This window comes from Euprymna scolopes, chromosome 38 (assembly GCF_053919585.1).
Source record: "Euprymna scolopes isolate OS-2025 chromosome 38, ASM5391958v1, whole genome shotgun sequence".
Taxonomy (NCBI): domain Eukaryota; kingdom Metazoa; phylum Mollusca; class Cephalopoda; order Sepiida; family Sepiolidae; genus Euprymna; species Euprymna scolopes.
Window position 1 is genome coordinate 83,199,569 of NC_136519.1, and position 27,734 is coordinate 83,227,302.

The 27,734-nt window shown below is 30.9% G+C and overlaps 1 protein-coding gene and 1 pseudogene across 7 annotated transcripts in view; both read right to left on the reverse strand.

The window, feature by feature from the left end:
* Positions 1 to 27,734, reverse strand: part of LOC145263231 (N-acetylated-alpha-linked acidic dipeptidase 2-like) — a 544,830-nt gene that overhangs the window by 72,408 nt on the left and 444,688 nt on the right. For all 7 annotated transcript variants that reach the window (XM_080120318.1, XM_080120321.1, XM_080120317.1 and 4 more), the window contains exons 5-7: positions 16,920 to 17,076; positions 15,172 to 15,303; positions 5,900 to 6,025 (exon numbers count right to left, since the gene is read on the reverse strand). In XM_080120318.1, coding sequence (XP_079976444.1) covers positions 5,900 to 6,025; positions 15,172 to 15,303; positions 16,920 to 17,076 — 415 coding nt within the window. The remainder of the gene's footprint in view (positions 1 to 5,899; positions 6,026 to 15,171; positions 15,304 to 16,919; positions 17,077 to 27,734) is intronic.
* Positions 25,718 to 25,834, reverse strand: LOC145263520 (5S ribosomal RNA; annotated as a pseudogene).

Genomic DNA, 27,734 nt, shown 5'->3' on the forward strand with positions numbered 1-27,734 from the left:
CTGAATATTATTGATTCTATTAGAAATTGTTAAATATTATTAATTCTATTAGAAATAGTTAAATATTATTAATTCTATTAGAGATTGTTGAATATTATTAATTCTATTAGAAATAGTTAAATATTGTTAATTCTATTAGAAATAGTTAAATATTGTTAATTCTATTAGAAATTGTTAAATATTGTTAATTCTATTAGAAGTAGTTAAATATTGTTAATTCTATTAGAAATTGTTAAATATTGTTAATTCTATTAGAAATAGTTAAATATTGTTAATTCTATTAGAAATAGTTAAATATTGTTAATTCTATTAGAAATAGTTAAATATTGTTTATGTCGGAAAAAAAGAGTCGAATGGCCATTCTTTTAGAAATCTGAATATTAAATATGCCAGTTAAAAGAATGGACAATGCAAATTAAAAATATATTGTTTAAAAATAGGTTAGAATTAGAATTGAAGATTCTTTTGTTTGACAAAAGTGTGTTTGGACAAACATATGTAAAGCCACGTGAAAATTAGTCACGTTTGAAAAACCCTGGAAATTGGAATCATAGGATTTCACTCCATTGTTAATTCTATTAGAAGTAGCTAAATATTATTAATGTTGAAAAAAAAGAGTTGTGTGTTCATTCTTTTAGAAATCTGGATATTAAATATGTCAGTTAAAAGAATGGACAATGCGAATTAAAAAATTATTGTTTAAAAATAGGTTAGATATTAAACAATTAGAATTGAGGATTCTTTGTTAGCCAAAAGTGTGCTTGGACAGACATATGTAAATCCACGTGAAAGTTATGTCACGTCGGGAACACACTTCAGGCGTCATAAACAAAGGAGATTTCTCAATATAGGATTGAAGGTTCAAAGTTAGAGAATCAGGAGAGATCAAGAGGAGAGTCCTTTAGAAGCGAAGGGAGGAGAGTAGACGATGTAGACGGAAAGGCTCGAGCTCCTGACATCATCGATCGGCCGGTTGAAGAATAAAGAAACCAACTATGTTTGTAACTGTTGTCTTGCGTCGTCATTCCTTACAACGAAAAGGTAAATGTTTTTATCATCTTGTAACGAACTTTGTACAACCCTTTCCAAATATTATGTGTCGTTCCCACCAACAACTATAATGTATCTCCTCCCCTCTATATGCGTATAAGAACTGTTGTGTCATATCTACCAGTCTGTATTAATGTGTCGACAAGAATCATTCCAGTCTGTTATAAATGTCTTCTCTCCCTCATCATCACCCGTCGTTATTTGCACATTACGAGTCCCGCATACGGCATAATCACGTTGACACACCGCTCCCGCTAGATCACCGAAGTTAAGCAACGTTGAACCTCGTCATTACTAAATGGGTGACCATTTGGGACTTTCAGGTGCTGTATGTACTCTCCGCTTATCTCGGCATTGTTTCCAGTTGTCCTGGACTTCTCCTTACCACTGGACTCAAGCAGTGCCGATTCAGGAGAGGTGTGGTTGGGGATTGAACAACCCTTGCCTCACAATTACATGTGCAACTGCCCCTACAGAGGGTATCCTTTGTCTTTCAAGACTGAATGGAAGCATGGATGGATGAGTCCAATTACGTAACCAATATGACCCCCCCCCCCCCCCCGGACCCGCAACACAACACTATATAAAAAGTCGTTCGTTTATTTTATTTGCTTTTTTGGGGGGGAAGTGGGGAAGTAAAAAAAAAAAAAAAAAAAAAAATCACACCACGACCTATAAAACGCAATATAAGGGAGATAACTCAATTAAAACTCTGTCTAAGGGAGATAACTCGATTAAACCCCAACATAAGTAAGGGAAATAAGTTTTTTTTATTTTTAGTTTTGAATAAGGAAAAACTTTTTAATTTTTTTTTTTTAGTTTATTACTCGTGTTCTTTTTTTTTTTTTTTTAAGTTTTAAACATGAATTCATTGTTGCTCATTATTCAAAACCCCATTCATGTTGTTTCTTGAAAGTGTTTTTGATGTATTGCTATAGCTTTCTTTGTAGTTGTACAGATAGTTGGTTAAAGTTTCTTTCTGTCCGAGCAGTGTCCATACCGAGCCATTGACCTGACTATTATATCCAAAGAATTTGGACTATTATATCCAAAGAATTGGAAGCCATTTTTAATTTCATGAGAGTTTCCGATGGGTAGTTATTCTATACAAGTCCTGGATATAAAGAATGATCAGTGGGCAACAGTAGGTGTGTCAGAAATTTTGTGAAAAATATTGAATAATTCCACCCAGTCTTTCCAAGCTTATAACTACTCGAAAAATGTAATTCAAGCCCTAATTTTCTTTTCAATTAAAGGAGCAAGGACCAAGGTTTCATTAAAAAACAAAACCAAAACCAAAAGAAACAACGTTTTTTTTTTTTTTAAAAGGTTTTAAACTTCGGACTTTACAGGTAAATTTCTAAAAAACACTACTTTTTTATTTTAAATTTGAATATATTATTTATTGATCTTTTATCTTCAATTTGTGATATATAAGACTTTGGTGAGTAAATTAATTATTTACTTTTTAATAGACATTTCAAAATGGGAGGCGTGAAATCATTCGACCCCCTGTGTTTCTAAGCTTATAACTACTCGAAAAATGTAATTCAAGCCCTAATTTTTTTTCAATTAAAAGGAGCGAGGACCAAGGTTTCATTTAAAAAAAATAACAAAAGAAAAAAAAAGGTTTTAAATTTCGGACTTTACAGGTAAATTTCTAAAAAACACTACTTTTTTTTGTTTTAAATTTGAATATATTATTTATTGATCTTTTATCTTCAATTTGTGATATATAAAACTTTGGTGAGTAAATTAACTATTTACTTTTTAATAGACACTTGAAAATGGGAGGGGGGCGTGAATTAAAAAAAAACCATTTGTCTAAAATATTATATTCAGTTTATTGGAAAGAGCATAAAATTTCACATTAACCCTGAAAATATCGTAAAAATTGAATCAATAGAAAAATTTTGATAGATTTTTAAAGTTTAAAAATTGAAAAATACTGAGCTCATAAAATTCAATTAATTTCATTACTGTTTTTTAAAAAATAAAAAATATTTCTATTACTTTTAAAACAACTTTAATAGTTTATTTTGGAAGCATAATCCATAAAGAAAATAAACAACCCACTTTTAAAAGAGAAATTACGAGTTTTTTATATTTTATTCGCAGTTGCGTGTTGGGGTGTCAAAAATTCCTACAAAAGTTCTGATACACCTAGGGCAGCAGTTCTGTACAGGTTCTGGATTTTATAATTTTGCAGCCAATAAGCAAAAGATCCTTCTCGTGTTAGCACGAAAAAATTATGTGCTGGAATGCTAAAAATTTTTTATTTTTTTATGGAGCAATTCTAGTTTCTGATTGGTTAATAGCAGAGCATGAATTAATTAACATTGAAATTTATTCTTTTAAAGTAATTTATAAAAATTGCGGTAATGGAAGAACACAAGAAAAATACCTGCTTAGGCATTAAAAGTACTTTTATATTGTTTTTGTTAAATATTAAGTTACATTAGTATTATAATTTAATTTATATTATTAATAACAAATATTATTAAATGAGGAATCATTTCCAGTGAAAATTCAAGTTTTGTTTTTAGATAAACACGACATCAAGTCAAATTTGGAGGCCATTTTTTTTTTTGGATTTAGCTTATTCACATAATGTTGACACTTTTCAAAAGCTCGCTTTTCTTAATTTTACATGCATAATACTAACTGGATTTTAATGGTAACGATTCCTTGTTCAGTAATTGTTGTGGCAGAACTAACCTATGTTACCAACTATTCCAATCTCAATAAATACCGGAAGACTAAGCTGCAAAATGTCAGTCGATATCTGGTGAACCAACCTAGGTCATTTATTGGCTACGACGAACAACCCAACTATTGTATGCTTTGTAATACATGTTGTTACTTTAACCGGGTTATAACTGTAATACATAACAAAGACATCATGAAACTAGTTTGAATGTGTAAAAAGATTTTTTCCCCTATGATTTTAATCTTGATAAATAACTGCTTTTAATTCTTTATTGAGTGCAATAAACATCATTAGATTTCCATTTTTCTTTTTTTTATCGTGGTTCCTGTCCTTCGTTTAGACAATGATCACGTCTTTGGATATTGCCAAGAACTGCATCAATATTTAATATACATTATGTTATGTTTTAGCGAAGGAATAAAATGAAGTGCACACACACACACATATATATATAGCTTAATGTGTAAGAGAAAAAGAGAAAGTTCAATTCCACAAAAGGAGACTTATCGCTTATAATTTGGCGGCGGTGGGGGGGGTAAGGCAAGGTTGTAAATTATAAGTGGTTTTATAGCCACCATTTTCCATTTAGGTGGCACCAATCAAAAATACCACTCCATAGAAAATAGACACCCCACAAACCGTTAAAATAAATTTCCACGCAGCAACAATACACCCCCTATTTAGCTATAATACACATACCCCTGAATCTCAATACAATGTTAAAGACCATATATAATCTTATATATCATACTATATATGACAAGCTTCTTATTTATTTAGAATTCAATAAAGCTTCCCCCAACATTCTATAATTCCTCTTAATCTTTTTCGTCCCTAATGAACCCTACGCTAGATGCCGCATCTTCCCCATGCTACCTAGCACCTTCTCTACTCTTCTGATGAGAAGCATTAGGCTTCGAAATGCCCTGGCATAAAGAGTCCCTTCTATCCTCAAATTTTGCCTGTATTCCATTATTCAATAAATGATCCATTCTATATCTACCAATATATAGTTTTGTGTCTTCATTTCATACTCTTGTTGTCCTATTATATATATATATAGTAATGTGATTGACAATTTAAAATTCAATTAGAATTAAAAATCTGTTTCATAAGAAGGAACAACAACAAAGGCAATAATTTGTACGATCATTTCGGAAAACAATGTTTTTATTGTGATAGACATTAAGCCACCGACAATAATTTTGACATATAGTAATATTTAAAACAAAGTCTCCTCATCAGCAAAAATATTGGGTGTTTTTTCTTTTAATATATGTAAAAGACACCATAAATATATATATATATAATCTTATTTTATCCTTTCACTATATCTGTCGTTGTCTCTCTATGTATGTTTTTATATTTACATATTTTTTAAAAACAGTAATGTTTCGGGGGCCTACCCCTCTTCAGCGGGGTAGGGCCCCGAAAGATGCATGTCTGTAGATTACTGTTTTTAAAAATAATAAATAAATAATAAAATATTATTTGTTTACGTCCAAATAAAAAATGGGCGACTTTCTAAAAAGAAAAAAAAAAACACCCGATCTCCAAGGTGGAGACACTAATCTTAATATTGTTTAAAAAAAAATCAACAACAAAATCTACGTTTTTATATATATATATACTTCGGAATAGTTTTTATTTAACAATCAGTGGTTATGTAAACGTGAGATTGTAGGTTTACAAAATATTACTGGCAGTAATATTCTATAAGTTATCCCATCTAAACAAGAATTGCTCGATATGCAAGATAGAGCAAATAAATTAAATTGTAATTCAATGAATTTCAAAAAACTCTCATTGAAATGAAATGAAGTGGTTGAGTTTCATATCAAAGAATTTTTATTATTCTAAACAAGAAAAAGAATGTTTTAGAAAATTAATCTCCTTAACCTATAGGGTTTCGATGTCTACCATCTCATCAGAGGAGAGAAAATATTAGCAAATAGTTATAAAGGTATGCACCCTATTTGCTAAAGTCAGTGAGACATGGAAAGTCAAAGTGAAAATAATACATTTATCAGAAGTCCTGTAGCATCCTTTTTCTACAAATCCTCCACAAAAACAAATTCCTGTATAAAAAAAGTCTTGAAACTTATTGAAGACATGTCGTAATATAAAAAAAAATCTTACCTTATCACCCCTGAAAATTTTTCCGTAACGTGCAATGACAATTTTCGATGTAAAATCCACGGAATGGTTGTAGTATAAATGTTGGAAGTCTTTGATCGTGCCGTAGTTGACATAAATAAGTTCACCCTGCAAAAGAAAAACGGGTGGGTGAGGAAGAAATGAGCATTGCTTTACGGACAACCTTGCAGGCCACCCGCCATGGCCCAGTCGTAAAATAGGCTTACATATATTTTAATTAATGTAGATTTCGTATTTATTATTATAGAGCCAATTCTCTATTTATGGTTATTCATTTTTTCAAGTGGTGTCCTACCTGGTACTGCCATGGCTCTCCATCTATCTCTCTCCCTTGAGATGAATTCATTGTTGCTCATTATTCAGAACCCCATTCACATTGTTTCTTGAAACTGTTTTTGATGTATTCTCCTTTTTTGTCCCTCAGTCCTCATTCAATGATTTTTCTGACAAAGGGTGAAGAAAAAGCTGCTTAAAGGTCGGTAGTACTTGGTGACAAGTAGTCTGAGATGTCGGAAATTTTTCTGTCTCTGTCTGTCCTTGTGGCCATGTCACTAGTAAGGGTGCTGGAGGTAAACGTTTTGTCTGGGCTGACGTTATCCGCCTGATAGTCAGGGGCCCGAACCTTGGATTAACCACTAAGGAGGCTGTCCTATCAGCAGGTGCAAAGTACTGGGACTGCTGTATTGCCATTTGGTGAGTGGATCTGGACCATGCAGTAGTCTCTGGTGGGGCCTCTCGATGCCATACTAGTGGGTAATTGTTACGGCTTTACCTTTTCGTGTGCTACAAAAAAAAAAAAAATTTCCTGTCTTTTTCTCTCTTACTTTCCCTCTCTGTACTGCTCTAACCAAGTATGCCGACCTGTTCCACAAATCCCAAAACCTCAACATGAAACATCTCCAGAAACAAATCGAATAAACATAGAACCCCATCTTCCAATGTAGACATCTACTGCCATGTCTCCTTCTCCAACATCAGGAGTCTACGTTCCAACCTTTCAGAGGTTGAAACCCAATTACAGGAGACAAAACCAGACATATTCTTTCTAAGCAAAACTGGAATAGGGCCGAACACTTCCCTAGATGAGTTCATAATGAACGGATACTCTAATTTAACACCTAAATCTGACACCCAAGATCGCCATGGGCATGGAATATGTGCCTACATTAAGGATGGCTTCCCGTGTGGCAGGGATATCTCTAGAGAAGATCCTAATTTACCCTATATGTGCTTCAGGGTTGCACTTACTAACACAACTGCATTTATATTTGCCCTCTATAGGCCCCACAACAGCGGAGTTACTATCTTTAAGAGCATATCTGAGAAAATAGACCACATACTGTCCACACATCCCTCGGCTAACATCCACATCTGTGGTGAGTTCAACGTCCATAACGTGGAATGGCTGACCCATTCAAATAAGACAGACGATGAGGGGAGGTTTTGTCATGATGTTGCCATTGCTTATGACCTCACTCAGATTGTTCGCAAACCCACCCGCGTGCCCGATACACCCGGTCAATATGCAAGCCTCCTAGACCTTTTTCTCTCAACTTCCTCTGAGCTATGTTCATGTTCTGTTCATTCTCCTCTAGGATCCTCCGACCACTCCGTCGTATCAGTTAAGATAAAAACGAAATGTAAGAAGTCCCCAGACGTACCCCTCCACCGTACTGTATACCGATACTCTATGGCTGACTGGGATAGCATCCGTACATTCATATCTGATTTACCTCTGCACTCCATGTTTAAAAAAGAAGTGTCCTCTATAGTATCAGATCTGACCGAATGGTTACTTGTAGGCATAGACCAATTCATACCATCTAAAAAATTCCAACAAAAACCTAACAGCCAGCCATGGTTCTCCCCAGAATGTGCTGCTGCTATCACGCACAGAAATCACTTTTTCCATAGCTACCAACGTAATAGATGCACTGAGACTAAAGCTGCTTTCAGGACTGCGAGCAACCACTGTAAAAGAGTAATAAAAAATGCAAGAGAGCTATATGCCCAGTCTGTTAAATCCAAGGTAGCTGATCAGCGGCTTGGTTCCCACCAGTTTTGGCAAATAACAAATAGGATCCTGAACAGAAGTGTGCGTTCTATCCCAACCATTATGAATGGACCAGAGGTCATCTCGTCAGCGTCAGACAAGGCCAAACTATTTGCAAAGAACTTTGCAGCTAATTCTACCCTATGCGATGATGGCCATCAACTCCCCATATTTCCTCCTATAACACAGAACAAACTAGGTAACATACAAATATCCATGCATGAGGTCGCCAAGCTAATCAAGAACCTAGATTCCAGTAAAGCAACTGGCCCTGATGGCATCCCAATTATAGTGTTAAAAAAGCTTCAACCAGAACTTGCTCCCATACTTACGAAACTATTTAAGCGCTGCCTTAAGGAGAAGTGCTTTCCGACTCCCTGGAAGACCTCATCAGTTTGCCCTGTATTTAAGAATTCAGGTGATAAGTCATCTCCCTCTCAGTACAGACCAATAAGTCTCCTGTCTGTTATGAGTAAGTTGCTGGAATCCATATTAAATAGAGAAATAGTCAACCACCTCAGCAGGAATAACCTTTTTAGTGACACACAATATGGTTTCCGCTCTGCAAGATCTACCGCAGATGTGCTGACGGTTATATCCCACAGGATTAGTGAATCTCTTGACAAAGGCTTCCTTTCTAGGGCAATTGCTCTTGACATATCAAAGGCCTTCGACAAGGTATGGCATAAGGGTCTACTTCACAAGATTTCCAGCTACGGTATAACTGGAAATGTTTTCTCAATCATTAAATCATTTCTCTCCGATAGGCTCATAAGAGTAGTGGTAGATGGACAAAAATCGGAGGCCTGCAATATAAATGCTGGAGTTCCTCAGGGGTCAATCCTGGGCCCAACTCTCTTCCTGATCTACATCAATGACCTCCCTAAACACATACTTAAATCATTCGTTGACATCTATGCTGATGACACGACCATCTACGGCAACACGTCAAAGGCTGTAAATGACAAAGTTCTCTCTGATTCTCTCTCCTCTGATCTCGAGCGCGTGGTTCAGTGGGGGAAGACGTGGCTGGTTACCTTTAATGCACCCAAAACCAAACTCCTATCCTTACATCATCAACGCTCTGATCCTCATCTGGCATCAATTGGGATGGATGGCTCTCGTCTGGGTGAGGCCCCATGTTTTGACAAGCTTCTGGGTTTGACCTTTACTCCTGATCTGAAATGGAACACGTACATCAAGTCTGTTGCCAAGGTCGCTGGAAAGATGGTGGGATCCTTCTACCGCTCCAGAAGATATCTCACTACTGATGCAATTCTCTATCTATATAAAAGCCAAGTACGTCCAAGGATGGAATACTGCTGCCATATCTGGGCAGGAGCTGCTAAAAACAGCCTATCCTGCCTTGACAGAGTACAAAATAGACTTTGTGGCTTACTGGGGGATGCCCTTTTCTCTACCCTGCAACCTCTCTCCCACAGAAGAGACGTTGCGAGCCTATCCTTGTTTTATCGTTATTTCCATGGCAGGTGCTCGTCTGAACTCCAATCTCTGGTCCCCCCTTGCCAATCTTTCACGAAAAACACCCATCTAGCTGAATTCACTGTCAAAAATTTCCCCCACTCTTTATCTGTGCCTAAATCAAAACGTGGATTCCATGAACAAAGCTTTCTTAGAACTGCACGCCTGTGGAACTCTGTTCCATCTGCCTGCTTCCCACCTGACTACAACTTGGATGTCTTCAAGTCCAACGTTATCAAATTCCTAATGAACCGCCCCCTTAAGTAAACACTTCATCAAATCTCCACACTAACGTAATGTACTTGCAATAACCCTTATCTCTTAGTGGCTTCCGGGCCTTGATAAGTGGTGATTCACTGTGTAAAAAAAAAAAAAAAATGTATTGCTATAGCTTTCTTTGTAGTTGTACAGATAGTAGGTTAAAGTTTCTTTCTGTGAGAGCAGTACCCATACTAGGCAATTGACCTGACTACTGTATCCAAAGTCTTGAATTGGAAACCATGTTTAATTTCAGAAGAGTTTCTGTTGGGTAGCTATTCTATACAAGTCCTGGATATGAAGAATGATCAGTGGGTAGCTGTTCTGTACAGGTCCTGGACTTTATAATTTTGCAGCCAATAAGCAAAAGATCCTTCTCATGTTGGCACAAAAAAATTATGTGCTGGAATGCTAAAAAAAATTTTTTATGGAGCAATTCTGGTTTCTGATTGGTTTATAGCAGAGCATGAATTAATTTGATTTGTCTATTCCTAGCGGCATCGTTTATAAATAGAATCTCCCAACTCTGAGAGAGCATACCCCATTAATTATCAAAAATCATAATTCAATAAACTGGTTTCCCATCAGTTGGCCGTAAATGTTGGTAGTCCTTTTTTTTAGACCCAAAAATGGTTAGAAGGAGCTTATGATCTGTAAGTTTGAATTTGTTGCAATGTTTATTTCCCATGGCTGCATACATTGCGATTATGAATAGAATCTCCCAACCATTAATTATCAGAAATATTGCAACACGAATCTTCTGCCCAACACAACAAGATACGAAATCATGAACAAAATTATTCCTGCTTCCGTATTATATCAGTCACCTTGATCGGGAGGTCGAAATGGGTTCTCGACCTTGCTCAAGGGTCTCCCACAGACTAACGAAGAGAAGGGAGCGCCTTACTGACACCCTACATAGCACCTAGCTTTCCCAAACGGTCACCCATGTGGTAGGCCAGGCTCATTGTTGCTTAACTTCAGTGATCTGGCGATAACCGGTGTGTCAACATGATTATGCTGTATATATTGATTATTATATTGTACCCAATATATAGCAGTGATTTCAAAAGTTTAAAAAAAAAAAAGAAAAAGAAAAAAAAGACTTTGGTGCCATCAGCTAGAGTCGAAAGCAAAGCATGTAGCTCTCCAGTGTTATTCGTTATCATCTGAGCTAAATCCATATGCATATCAAAACTTTAAAAATAACACTGTTAAACACACAACTGTATATTTGCGCATGCGTAGAAGATGCACGTTTTAGTTGACTTACGCCAGCCAAGTTCCAATTTTCTTTCAATTTTGACCCTTCAGCAGCAATTTTTACCAACTAAAAACCAAACTGAACTTGTTCCACAGGTTCAAATCTTCTATATATCAAGTTTCAAGACCAAAAAGTGATAGAGTAGTTTGGTAGAGAACGCTCCACATACATACAGAGAAGGCAACTTTGATATACATACTGGCAGGCCACCTGGTGCTGGCCGGTCATAAAATACGCTTAAATATGATATTTTAATTTATTCAGATTTCGTATAGATTATTATGTTGTACCTAATATATAGTAATGATTTTCCAAAGCAAAGCATAATTATTTTGTTGGGAAAAAGAAATCCAGTAGAGTGCTGGATTAAGGAAAATTCAATAATAAGAGCGGCTAATTTATATCTTGTTTACAGAAAGTTTTAGATGAGATAAGTCATTGGTACCGTCGGTTTCAAATACTATAATTAGGGACCGTTTTAGATACCCATATCAAGTTCTCTTCAGCCAATACTCATCTCTTTAGATGCAGATTTTGCATTTATTATTATACTAGTGGGGTTACCCGGGTGTTTATAGGTGTGTGTGCTTTTGGGTAAATCAAAACAAAAGAATAATAAAAAATCATTGGCCGGGTGGGGGGAGTTTTAAAAAAAACGATTTGGTAGGTAAGTAGGAAGGATCGAACCCGAAACCTTGAGGCGAAGTTGGAAAATACAGTGTGAAAAAAAACGTGCGCCAGCAAGAAATAGTAACGGAAAGATGTTTGAATTTATTTAAGTATTAAGAATTAGCAGGTGCCCGTACTTAATGACTTAATGAGGTCAACTTTGACTGCGGGGGGGGGGGGGCGGGGGGGCAATATTTTATTTACTGCAGACCATTTTTTTTTTTTTTGTTTTCCCAAGATGTTGGGGGAGGGGACCAGCTCCCCATAAAAAGGGGATCGTCCAAATTGAATAGCAATTGTCTGATATAAGGAGAAACGTCACATTGATAAAAAGCTGATTGCTTTTGGACGTTCCCAGCGATCGTGCCGGGAACGATGTGTAAAGCTTCGAATTAGTTTTGTTTTTATTATATGAAAAAGCCGAATCCACAGGCGGTGATCGAAAAATGTGGAATATTTAGCTTTTCAAAATAGGGCAAATTAAATAGACGGGCGACCCCTGTTGTTAAGTCGTAGATATTACAATTTAGATGTGATATAAAAAGTTTTAAGAATGAGTGACCAAGAAGGCCGACGAAAAAAGCTTTTTGCGGACATACATAAAAACGCATTTTCGCTTTTATATATATAGATTATATTGGACCCAATATATAGTAATGTTTTAAAAAGTTAAATAAAAAATAAAATGACTCCACCACCGATAATTGAAACCAAAACGTTTAGCTTATGATTCACTTTTTCCTTTGACGTTAATGCCTGAACTATGAAGACATATTTGCTGCAACGCTAAAAATTAAAACATGAAACAATAGCTATTACGTTATGCATGCATATTTGAAATTCGTTCGACTATCACCTGGCAAATTCCATTTTTTTTTAAATTTTTGCCCTGATTTTCACTAGCTGAAACCCAAATATAAAGTTTGACATGGTTTCGAATACTCTATATATGAAATTTCATGTCTGTAGACAAAAAACTGATAGCGGAGTTTGTTAGGCAAAATCTTTTAAACATATAATATATAGAAAGAGGTTTGTATTTACTATAACCTGTTTACACAATTATTACGTATAACTCATATAGAATATCTGCATGAATATAATTACACGTTATAGTTAACTAAAGATGATCATCCCATAAGAAAACGAAAAAAAATAAAAACAAATAGGGAGTTGATTAAAATGGATGTTTAAAAAATACACAAATTAGATCTTTTGTAGATAAATACAATTCCACGATCAAGTAAAAAAAAAAAAAAAAAGAAACCGACCACTACGAATATGGTATCAGCTGAAAGAACTGTTTTGATATCTTATTGTAATACTGCTGTTTTTATCCTACTTATAGTCTTCATCTTTTCAACAATTGGATGAGCTACGTCAGAAACTTTGGCAACAACACCCAGCATTAGTCAATAGAAAAAGCCCAATTCTCCTCTACAACAATGCCCGACCACACATTGCTAAACTGACCCTGAACGAATTGGAATACGAAACTCTGCCTCATCCACCATACTCTCCAGACCTCTCACCTACTGACTTCCTCTTTTTCAATCATTTCAGTAATCTTCTGCATGAGAAACGCTTAAAAAACTTAAGCGATATCAAAAACGCCTTCAGCGACTTCATCGCCACCAGAATGCAAGATTTTTACGTTACTGGCATTTGTTTTGTGTTGGTAACCGTGTGTTGATTCTTATGGTGCTTATTTCGATCAATACATTTTTGTTTGAGCCGAGATATGTTTATCTGAATTTAAAAGTTAAAAACCACAAAAACTTTGTCAACCTGATAGCTTTTTTCATCAAATCGCTTGTCTCTAGTGATTTCCATTAAAAAAAAAGAAAAAGAAAAAGAAATACAACTAGTTTACATTAATTGTTATTTTCATGGCAAGTACTCAAACTGTGGTCCTCCTTTGCCAAACTTTCATAAAAAACACTCGACTAGCTACAACCTCTATATAACCAACTCTCTGACTGTTGCGCGAGCCTTTTCTAGTCTCACACAAAAATACGCGTTCACATTTCAAGCTATATTACTTGTCATATACATACACGCACACAAACATACGCGCCCACAAACATACGTGCCCACGTCCACACACGTACATATATTCACGTTCGCGTATATACACTCGCATTCACGTGTATACACACACGCGTTAAATGAGTTTTGTCATCCTTGAAATAAGTGATTATAATAGGGATCTAAGAGAATGTGCAGAATGGGGCAAGATTTCACCGCCAAAATTTTCAGAACGTATAAATGAGGAATACAGAAAAAAGACAATTTGTCATAATTGCATGTATTCAAGGAGTAAAAAATAATGAAGTACGGGATAAGTTTCAAAATAAATTTTATAAACCCGGCCATGGAGATCAAGCAATAAACTTTCATACATAGTATATTTTAACAACGGGAGCATATTTCAAGAAATTTAACGTACGCACATGTTCGTACACATAGACAGCGTCACTTCCCTTTCAAAGGAAATCCACACATGCGCAAAAGACCAACGGAAACACCTATAAAAGAAAGAGCAATAAGCGGCTTCTCCCTTTTCGGACTAGCTTCTGAGGTGAGTGGTCGGCGCACCAGCTGCCACCGTTTCGGCTGGCCCGCACACGCGTCATTTGTTACTATGTGGGACAAAAAGCTAACAGACCGTATGTAAACTTTATACGCTTTTCTCTCTCCATGAACTGGATTGACATTCTCACTCTTTCTCTATCTACTACTTGTGCCAGAGAACACCACCGTGTAGCTGACTTCTAACATGGCGCACAGTTTAACTGATGTCAACTCTCTATCCTTTTCTTTGTCTACACGCTGGACTATCATTCCCATTTTTCACTACGTTACTCACTTCTCTTCCCACGCGCGAACAAACGATAGTGAGATGAACACACATTTCCTTTTCTTTTCTTTCTACAACACCAGTCCCGCAACAAACGATGGTTACACCCGCGCGGACATGAACACGTTATATCTAAAACATTCATTCTTTCAACAGTAAATAAATGACACATTTATCTTATCCAGCAATTGAGTCTTTGTTTCCTTCATTCCATTCATTTCATTATTTTCTTTTGTAACGGGATTAGGATTTATATATAGCCTGGTCCTCTACAATATCTGAATATTTGGGGAAACTGGAAGCGAGCAAGATTAAGAACATGGAAATAAAAAAAACAGAGCAAGATAAAGAATTGTTCTTAAATGACACCTCCACAGTTTGAATTCCATGAATAAAACTTCTTTCCTAGAACTGCTCACCTGTGGAATACTGTTATGCTGACCTACTTCCCAGTTGAATACAACATAGTAGCCTTCAAATCCAATGTAAACAAATTCTTGTTGAGCTCCCCCCATAAATAATAAAATTCTACCCAATTCACACCATTAACGATTACTAAACTACCACCTTACATGCATTAACTCTTATCCTTGAGTGGTATTCGGCCCAAGTGGTGACTCCCAAGTAAATAAAAATAAAAAGTTATGGTCAATGTGATAAGGACTCACCTCTGGGAACCCACTCGGACTGAACGAATTATAAGGGGGCACCAACTTGAATGAAGAATCTTCTGGTGATAAGTTTTTCTCATAAGGCTGCGACGTAAATAATGGAGATTTATTTTTATCCAAAATTTGAACCTGGAAAATGAAACAAAAATTGAATTTGATATTTATGTAGCAAGATTGGACGCTAGTATGCAAAAATAGTGTTACAAACGGTAGTTTTTAGCATGAGGCTAGAGTAAGCAGAAAAGTTGAAAATTCGGTTAGAAGTTAAGGGCTACGTAATAGTAACTACAAAATCAAAATTGGATGTAGGTACGTAAAAACAGTGTTACAAACGGTATTTTTTTTTGCATGGGGCTAAAGTAAGCAGAAAAGTGGAAAATTCCGTTAGAAGTTAAGGGCTACGTAATAGTAACTACGATATCGAGATTGGATACGAGTACGTAAAAATAGTATTTTTTTGCAGGAGGCTAAAGTAAGCAGAAAATTGGAAAATTCCGTTAGAAGTTAAGGGCTACGATATTGAGATAAGATGCAAATATGTAAAAATAATGTTACAAACGGTATTTTTGTGTGAAGCTAGAGTAAGCTCTAAAGTGGAAAATTCCGTTAGTAGTTAAGGGCTACATAATAGTTCTTACTGTTGATTGAGATTGTCGGACTGACTTCCTCATCTTGGTTGTTATAGTCACAACGTTTCGGCCGTTTTGCCGTCCGGCCTTCATCAGGTGTTTTGTATCGAACTGGGGAACCGCTTGTTAGGAGTCTCGAACCCAACCCTTTATTATTATTATGGGGGTACCGTGTTCGGACTCCAGCTAGGCTCTGGGACATAGTTGCTGATTCTCTGTTTTGAATGTTACTTTTTTACTGCCTTCATTGAACTCAGCACCTTTGGGTAACTGTAACGTCTAGGACCACTCGGCTATATGTCACTATGAACGAAGGCAGTGAAAAAGTAACATTCAAAGCAGAGAATCAGCAACTATGTCCCAGAGCCTAGCTGGAGTCCGAACACGGTACCCCCATAATAATAATAAAGGGTTGGGTTCGAGACTCCTAACAAACGGTTCCCCAGTTCGATACAAAACACCTGATGAAGGCCGGACGGCAAAACGGCCGAAACGTGACTATAACAACCAAGATGAGGAAGTCAGTCCGACAATCTCAATAAATGAAAACAGACAATTACTAGTTCTTACTGTATCGAGATTGGATGCAGGTATATAAAAATAGTGTTACGAGTGGTATTTTTTTGCATAAAGCTAAACTAAGTGAAAAAGTGGAAAATTCCAATAGAAGTTAAGGAGTACATAATGGTAACTAGAATATCGAGATTGGATGCAGGTGCATAGAAGTAGTGTTATAACCATTGTTGGTTCCTGACAAAGGGGGGATTGGACCTAGTAATTCACTCCTATTTGTTCACACTTTTCTCAATAACCACTCGTTGAATCTTTTTGAAATTTTGCACAAATATTAGTCATGGTGAAAGTAAATTTTTCACTCGTGGAGTGGGACCCCGCATGCTCGTCTTGTTCATATTGATGGGTTGGGATACAAAAGTTCAAAAGATGGATTTTGTTGTTCAATATGAAAAAAAACCAAAAAACTCTTTTTTAAGCAAAACAAATTTGTGTACAATTTTATAATTCATATGTGGAAGTTTTCTTTCTGTTTCAGTTTTTAAAGAAATAAACAAACTCGGCGGCCATTTTCTTTGTACATTATCAAAAAAGGATATTTACCTGATTTGGATGAGCGGGATCTGGATATGACATGAGCACTTTGTATGGAGTGATGATGACTTTGTCTAAACCATTTTCTTTCCACGTGTTGTAGAGTTGATCGACCAATTCCTTCTCCCCAGGAGTTCCGGTCAATCGTGGTTTATACGTGTAATTTCTGAAAGAAATATTAGATTTTGGTACAGAAATCTGAAACTAGAAACCTAAAAAGAAGGTGCAAAAGAAAAGTTTTATGACAGTAATATAATATATATATATATATATATATATATATATATATAGTAATTTATAAAATATATTTATTTCTATAAGCTCTGTAGTAATATTTAACACACATCGAGCTTCATCATAAAAGGATTGATGTGAATAAAGGGTGAAATATAATTCAATAAGCATATTTTTCCATAAACACACACACACATATATATATATATATATATATATATATATATATATATATATAGTAATTTATAAAATATATATGGCGATCAAGTTACACTGAATATTCGGCATTTCATCCACTCTAGGATTCCTCAGGCTGATGCGCGAATTCTGTAGTTGATTATCGTTTTTATATGCTTCTTTTTCTATTGAGGATTTAGTTAGCCAATCAGCTTTCTAGTATCCACCGCGCCCCTTCCTATCAGCCAATGGGCATGCATTTTATCGGACAAAGGATCTGTTTTAAAACTAGGTTAGTGGTGTTTTTTTTTTTTATTGTTAGTTTATATATAAATATATATATGTGTACATACATATATGCACATATATATACATACATATATGTGTGATCGTTTATGTATATTCATGTTTATTTAATTTATTTGTTTATTTTCTATTGTTTTTGTTAGTTTTAAAACTATTTTGTATCGCAATCCTAGAGTAAATTTTCTTTTGTGAACACAGTTATTTGCTATTTCTCTTCTACAGTTTAATAGATGTTGGAGTTCTTTAAAGTACAGGATAGCAAATTTTTCATGAAGGCATAATCTACATAGGTCGTCTAGATGCCTACACGTGGTAGCTTGTCTTAATATTTTCCATTCAACTACCGGCGAATGTCCGCTTTCTTTGAGTTCCCAGTATTTATTCGCTAGTGTTGTTTTTATACTGTGTTTTTTATTGTTGAATGTACTTTTGTGGTCATAGTATCGGGTTTTGAAATCTAAGGAAGTCATGCCTACGTAATATTTCTTGTTATTTGGGTTTTTTTTCGTATTGAGCACTTTTGAAGTAAATACTTAAAGTTTACGCATAAATTTATACTTTCGTATATTAATTTTATGTGAGTAAATTAAGTAGTTATATATATATATATATTGTTACATCCTTGGTCCGGGTTTAAATGCACAGCAGTAACTTTCTCAGCACACAGACTTAGGGTTAGTGCATGCACCCGGCTCTTGACTAGTTCCCAATCCATGCGAGTGTAAGTAAATTTAATCATCTATCGAATTTTCCAGAGTCTCTAATCAAAACAGTCAGTAACGAGCATGCAAACAGGCGGCAAAGGAAAAAAAAAATTCAATAATGATGAGGTCGGAAGCAGAAATATAGTTAATATATTTTTATATATTTTTTTCTTTTATATGGACTTTATTTATCTTTTTATTATGCATAAAAACAAATAAACAAACAATCAAGAAAATAACCCAGGATTGAAAGTGGCAAAAGAAAAGAGTTTGTTGATGACAGAAAAGATAGAGCGGTCACCATTAATTCCAGAGGAGAAAGGGAGAGATTAGTCCCGAGATGGGCTCAATAGTTTGTTTAAAAGTCTTTTTGGGTGGGGAAACAGAGAAGGAGAGATTCACAAACCTGTTTTTCATGTGAGTCCAATCACGTATTCTTATTATTTCCATTTCGGGATAATATGTTACCGCATATAACGTTTCCTTTTTTTCTTTTCTTTTTAATGTTTCATTATCTTTTCCGTTCCTTTTCTTTTTGGGGCCCAGTAACAAAAAAGGGAGAAACATTCGTTGCCCTTCATGGCTAACTCAGAGTCAACCGTACAACGTTCTTTCCTTTTTAAGGTATCATCTTACTCATTCTAAGAGCCAAGAAAACAAAAACATCGCCTCCATTGCCGATGTGCAAATCCTGACTGATTCTCTTTCTTTTTTTTTTCTTTTTCGCTTCTGTCATAGACTTATGTCTCCTATTTGACTTGCGTCCACTTCGGGGGGGGGGGTCTCAGTTTTCTTCCCAAGGCCTTTGAACTATGACAATATATATATATATATATATATATATATATATATATATATATATATATAATCAAACGTGGAAGTTCTCAGGAGAGCAAACCTAAATAGCGTGGAAGCTATCCTTGCTACTATGACAGACCGGGCACATTGCCAGAATTGAAGACAACTGGATTCCAAAGATGATCTTCTATGGGGAACTGGAAAATGGAACCCACAAGGTAGGTCAGAAGCTTCACTACAAAGATGTGACAAAGCGGCACCTGAAGTACATTCAACATCAATGTCGAGAGTTGGGAGGAACAAGCCAAAGAAAGGAGTAGCTGGCGGAAGAGTCTCCATAAAGGGAAGGAAGAAATAGAGAGAAAGATTGGAGAAACCTTAGAGCTTGGACACTATCAATGACACAATCCTGACACCCACATATGCAGTGCCTGTGACCGGACGTTTCGCACAAAGAGAACTATGCCAACACCGAGGGATAAAGTATCGAGGCCCCGACTAGTCATTGTCAAGGCTTACAGACTGCATGAAGATGATATATATATATATATATATATATATATATATATATATATATATATATATATATATATATATATATATATAAAACAAATTTAAGACTGTAAATTATATTTTACATGAATTTATTGTCCAACAGGATACTTAAATAAAATATATTGAATGTATATATAATTTACAATCTTAAATTAAAATTTGTGTTCTATATTTCTGATTTTGGTTGTATTTATTTTTATTTGATTTGGATTACTGTATAAATAATATTTATATTAAAGTTTTATTTGATATCCATTAATATATTATTAATATTTATATTCAAGTTTTATTTGATATCCATTAATATATTATTAATATTTATATTAAAGTTTTATTTGATATCCATTAATATATTATTAATATTCATATTAAAGTTTTATTTGATATCCATTAATATATTATTAATATTTATATTAAAGTTTTATTTTATATTCATTAATATATTATTAATATTTATATTTGGTTTTATTTTATACCCATTAATATATTATTAATATGTATATTAAAGTTTTATTTTATATTCATTAATATATTATTAATATTTATATTAAAGTTTTATTTGATATCCATTAATATATTATTAATATTCATATTAAAGTTTTATTTTATATCCATTAATATATTATTAATATTTATATTTGGTTTTATTTTATACCCATTAATATATTATTAATATGTATATTAAAGTTTTATTTTATATTCATTAATATATTATTAATATTTATATTTGGTTTTATTTTATACCCATTAATATATTATTAATATTTATATTCAAGTTTTATTTTATATCCATTAATATATTATTAATATTCATATTAAAGTTTTATTTTATATTCATTAATATATTATTAATATTTATATTAAAGTTTTATTTGATATCCATTAATATATTATTAATATTTATATTCAAGTTTTATTTTATATCCATTAATATATTATTAATATTTATATTCAAGTTTTATTTTATATCCATTAATATATTATTAATATTTATATTAAAGTTTTATTTTATATCCATTAATATATTATTAATATTTATATTCAAGTTTTATTTTATATCCATTAATATATTATTAATATTTATATTCAAGTTTTATTTTATATCCATTAATATATTATTAATATTTATATTAAAGTTTTATTTTATATCCATTAATATATTATTAATATTTATATTCAAGTTTTATTTTATATCCATTAATATATTATTAATATTTATATTCAAGTTTTATTTTATATCCATTAATATATTATTAATATTTATATTCAAGTTTTATTTTATATCCATTAATATATTATTAATATTTATATTAAAGTTTTATTTTATATCCATTAATATATTATTAATATTTATATTAAAGTTTTATTTTATATCCATTAATATATTATTAATATTTATATTCAAGTTTTATTTTATATCCATTAATATATTATTAATATTTATATTTGGTTTTATTTTATACCCATTAATATATTATTAATATTTATATTCAAGTTTTATTTTATATCCATTAATATATTATTAATATTTATATTAAAGTTTTATTTTATACCCATTAATATATTATTAATATTTATATTCAAGTTTTATTTGATATCCATTAATATATTATTAATATGTATATTAAAGTTTTATTTTATATTCATTAATATATTATTAATATTTATATTTGGTTTTATTTTATACCCATTAATATATTATTAATATTTATATTCAAGTTTTATTTTATATCCATTAATATATTATTAATATTCATATTAAAGTTTTATTTTATATCCATTAATATATTATTAATATTTATATTTGGTTTTATTTTATACCCATTAATATATTATTAATATTTATATTCAAGTTTTATTTTATATCCATTAATATATTATTAATATTTATATTAAAGTTTTATTTTATATCCATTAATATATTATTAATATTTATATTCAAGTTTTATTTTATATCCATTAATATATTATTAATATTTATATTAAAGTTTTATTTTATATTCATTAATATATTATTAATATTTATATTAAAGTTTTATTTTATATCCATTAATATATTATTAATATTTATATTAAAGTTTTATTTTATATCCATTAATATATTATTAATATTCATATTAAAGTTTTATTTTATATTCATTAATATATTATTAATATTTATATTAAAGTTTTATTTGATATCCATTAATATATTATTAATATTTATATTAAAGTTTTATTTTATATTCATTAATATATTATTAATATTTATATTAAAGTTTTATTTGATATCCATTAATATATTATTAATATTTATATTAAAGTTTTATTTTATATCCATTAATATATTATTAATATTTATATTAAAGTTTTATTTTATATCCATTAATATATTATTAATATTCATATTAAAGTTTTATTTTATATTCATTAATATATTATTAATATTTATATTAAAGTTTTATTTGATATCCATTAATATATTATTAATATTCATATTAAAGTTTTATTTTATATTCATTAATATATTATTAATATTTATATTAAAGTTTTATTTGATATCCATTAATATATTATTAATATTTATATTCAAGTTTTATTTTATATCCATTAATATATTATTAATATTCATATTAAAGTTTTATTTTATATTCATTAATATATTATTAATATTTATATTAAAGTTTTATTTTATATCCATTAATATATTATTAATATTCATATTAAAGTTTTATTTTATATTCATTAATATATTATTAATATTTATATTAAAGTTTTATTTGATATCCATTAATATATTATTAATATTTATATTCAAGTTTTATTTTATATCCATTAATATATTATTAATATTTATATTCAAGTTTTATTTTATATCCATTAATATATTATTAATATTCATATTAAAGTTTTATTTTATATTCATTAATATATTATTAATATTTATATTAAAGTTTTATTTGATATCCATTAATATATTATTAATATTTATATTAAAGTTTTATTTTATATCCATTAATATATTATTAATATTCATATTAAAGTTTTATTTTATATTCATTAATATATTATTAATATTTATATTAAAGTTTTATTTTATATCCATTAATATATTATTAATATTTATATTAAAGTTTTATTTTATATCCATTAATATATTATTAATATTCATATTAAAGTTTTATTTTATATTCATTAATATATTATTAATATTTATATTAAAGTTTTATTTGATATCCATTAATATATTATTAATATTCATATTAAAGTTTTATTTTATATTCATTAATATATTATTAATATTTATATTAAAGTTTTATTTGATATCCATTAATATATTATTAATATTTATATTCAAGTTTTATTTTATATCCATTAATATATTATTAATATTTATATTCAAGTTTTATTTTATATCCATTAATATATTATTAATATTTATATTAAAGTTTTATTTTATATCCATTAATATATTATTAATATTTATATTCAAGTTTTATTTTATATCCATTAATATATTATTAATATTTATATTAAAGTTTTATTTTATATCCATTAATATATTATTAATATCTATATTCAAGTTTTATTTTATATCCATTAATATATTATTAATATTTATATTAAAATTTTATTTTATATCCATTAATATATTATTAATATTTATATTCAAGTTTTATTTGATATCCATTAATATATTATTAATATTTATATTCAAGTTTTATTTGATATCCATTAATATATTATTAATATGTATATTAAAGTTTTATTTTATATTCATTAATATATTATTAATATTTATATTTGGTTTTATTTTATACCCATTAATATATTATTAATATTTATATTCAAGTTTTATTTTATATCCATTAATATATTATTAATATTCATATTAAAGTTTTATTTTATATCCATTAATATATTATTAATATTTATATTTGGTTTTATTTTATACCCATTAATATATTATTAATATTTATATTCAAGTTTTATTTTATATCCATTAATATATTATTAATATTTATATTAAAGTTTTATTTTATATCCATTAATATATTATTAATATTTATATTCAAATTTTATTTTATATTCATTAATATATTATTAATATTTATATTAAAGTTTTATTTTATATCCATTAATATATTATTAATATTTATATTCAAGTTTTATTTTATATCCATTAATATATTATTAATATTTATATTCAAGTTTTATTTTATATTCATTAATATATTATTAATATTTATATTAAATTTTTATTTGATATCCATTAATATATTATTAATATTTATATTCAAGTTTTATTTTATATTCATTAATATATTATTAATATTTATATTAGAGTTTTATTTTATATTCATTAATATATTATTGATATTTATATTAAAGTTTTATTTTATATCCATTAATATATTATTAATATTTATATTAAAGCTTTATTTTACATCCATTAATATATTATTAATATTTATATTCAAGTTTTATAATATATCCATTAATATATTATATATATTAATATATTATTTATATTCAGCTTTTGGCTTCTGAACTTAATCTTTACTTTTCGATTTAATATATTATTAAATATATATATATATATATATATATGTCGCTTATGTTTGAATGTGATCGCTATTTTATTTTAAACATATCATCTCCAGTTTTATTTTAAACATATCGTCTATTTAATTGTTTTTTTCCCTTATTACTTAAAACCATAATTGGCAGACATAAGAGTTGTTATGCCGGCTAAATTATCCATAAGTGAAAAAAAAAAAAAACTTTATGATTCAAAATAATCTTTATTCCTCAACTGCTTGCAAACGGATTTTTCTACAAACTTGGATTACACACATTTTGGATTTTAATCTGAATCTACTTATGGGAACATTGTCTCCTGTCATCATTTTGTCTTGAAAATACTTAATCTCTCCATATTTTTTAATGTCTTTTTAAATCATTGATTTTTAATTTATTCTTTTATTTAAAAAAGTTTTGTTCCCCATTTTTGAACTTTTTGCATAAAAAAAAAACTTGTTTTGCTTTTCTGACTATTTTTCATTGCTGTTTCAATACAAGCAAATAAAAGCCGTTTTCAGCAAATTCATATTCATTGCTATAACATTCATATGCTAATATCTTTTCTCTAATGAGAAGAACGCATTTCTTTGAAACTTAATGGATTAAGGAAATTTCAATATATCTTATTTGAGTATCCTGTTGAGCAATAAATTCATTTAAAATAAAATTTTACAGTCTTAAATTTCTATTCTTTTATATATATATATATATATATATATATATATATATATATATATATATATATATATATATATATATAAGAATAGAAATTTAAGACTGTAAAATTTTATTTTAAATATATATTTAAAAATATATATTTTCTGTTTTAACAAAAACCAGGACTTCAAAGAATAGATTGATAACAAAAAAAGTGTATTTCATTGTTTGCAGTTTTGGTTTTTGTTAAAACAATATATGAATGCTCAATTAAGAAATATGATAATTTTGTAGCTTACAGTTTATGTCCTCTCTTTTTTGGCTTAAAATTTATTGGTATATGAACGATTACTGAATTATATAAACCCAGTAAACTTTGGAATACTACAAATAAGACTATATATATATAAATTTTTTTCTATGGTATCGAATAGTTCAGGGTCGCCTAACGAAGTCTCATTGACTGAAACAGATGGCTGCTTGTAGCAACCCTTGAATAAATAATAATATATATACATATATATTGTTGGGACTTGCTCATGCATAAGATAGAAGTATGTTGAGCTGTAAGAAGGAATTACTGACTCATTTAAATATAAATATATATATATATATATATATATATATATATATGAAGGCTTCCATCAGTCTTAACAGACTATGGATACCCACTGTAAGGGTGCCTGCGCGTGAAATTTGTGTGGCAAGACTTGCGCAACCTCTAACCACGCCTCTCCTGAGTCAACATTGTTGCATACCAGTGGCAAGTTGAGGTACAAGACGACTGGAAACAATGCCGAGATAAGCGGAGAGCACATACAGCGCCTAGAATTCCCAAATGGTGACCCATCTGGTATTAGCCAGGCTCAACGTTGCTTAACTTCGGTGATCTGACGAGAACCGGTGTGTCAACGTGATTATGTCGTATATATATATATATATATATATATATATATAAATGCTTATACAGTATCTGTTGCTTTTACAGCAGCATTGCTTCCAACAAAGCCTTCATCAGATGATGACTCTGGGTTCAGGTATGGTTTTGGGGCCGGAGCAGCATTATCACTAGCCCAGAGTGCCCAAGCAGTATCTCACGATACCACCAGACTGTTGCCATATCTACGCCGATGCAGACAGAGCCTTGTCTTGTATTTTCTTTGTGTATTTTTTCTTGTTTGATGGGGAAATACACACACACACACACACACACACATATATATAGTCATCCACATACAGTACTGTTTCATTGTTTCACAGCTCATCAGTGCGGCTAGATAGGCAACTGCCTCAAGCCAGGATCAAAACGTGGCCGCCCAAATGACAGTCAAGGCTTCTCAACATTGCGCTACACGGCTGCTGTGGGGGTAATGAATTAACAATGTTTTGTCATCGTCCAAATGCCTCTGCTCGATCTGTTTACACAAAGAGCGTCGCTTAAAACGCTAATGGCAGTTTGTATATCACTTCCCAATATGCTCAACCCAAGATAGAGAACATTATAGATAATATATAAAAAGAAATAGCACTCATTATGTAATTCTTACTGCCTATCCTTACCGGGGCATCATCATTGTCCACACTCAAATCTACAGCAAGTGACAAGTGATCTGCACAAACATTCACTATATGATGCAGTTATAGGTTGTCATCTTTTAAGCCCGCATATTTTTATTTATTTTGTATTGGTGAGCTCAATATTATTGCTGTTGTGAAATAGAACCTTTTTTTTTACATAGTGTGCAATAATATTGCTTTTGTGAATTGATTGCTTATGGCAACAGAAATTGATTGCTATTTTTTTTTATAATTAAAAATGTCTGTGTCTCATGTTGTTTTTGAAGTTCATTACTAACCTGACCTGATCGGACTTGGTGCAGTTTGAAAGTCGGTTTTTAAAGCCATCCAACAAAGACGTTAAACTGTATATGATTACTAGGGCTATGACAACAGCATATTCTTTTCCTTGTTTGGATTCTCAGGTATATATCCATTGATATCGTATACGTTTTTATGTAGAGTGATATGGTTCTCGGTTGATTAAGTGTGTCTAACTGTGTCAGATATATACTCGAGAGTCAAAGTGATATCTTATATGCTTGTATATAGAGTTATGTGGATGTCGTTTGATTAACTGTGTGTAGCTGCGTCGAATATATACTCGAGAGTCAAAGCAACGAAAAGAATATGCTGTTGTCATAGGCCTAACGATTACTTATGTATAAAATATATAAATTATATAAGAGACTGCTTTGGTTAGTAAACGCAAAACCGTTGAGATTGCAGAGTCAGTTGACAAAGGAAAGCCAAGGAAAACATGATTGGATTTGAGAGAAGGATGGATAAATGAAGACCTGGCCAGAGATAGGTTAGTTTGGAAAACAGTTTGTAAAAGTCATCCAAATGCATTCCAGTATATGAAACTGATGTTGTTTTTTTTTTTTTTTTTTTTTTTTTTTTACATAGGCATCACCACATTATCAAGGCCCAGAGGCCACTCAAGGATAAGGGTTAAAGAGTGTACAGTAGAAATTGGACAATATAGTAATCATTAGTAATGAAAATTTGGTAAATTTGATAACTTATATGGAACGGCTCATCAAGAACTTATTTACTTTAGACTTGAACACAACCATATTGTAGTCAGCCGGAAAGCAGGAAAACGGAAGACAATTCCACAGGCGTGCAGTTCTAAGAAAGAAGCTTTGTTCATGGAATCTACGTTTAGGTTTAGGCACAGATAAAGAGTGGGGGAAATTATTGATAGTGTTTACAGCTAGACGAGTGTTTCTTGTGAAAGTTTGGCGAGGGGGGACCATAGATTGAAGCT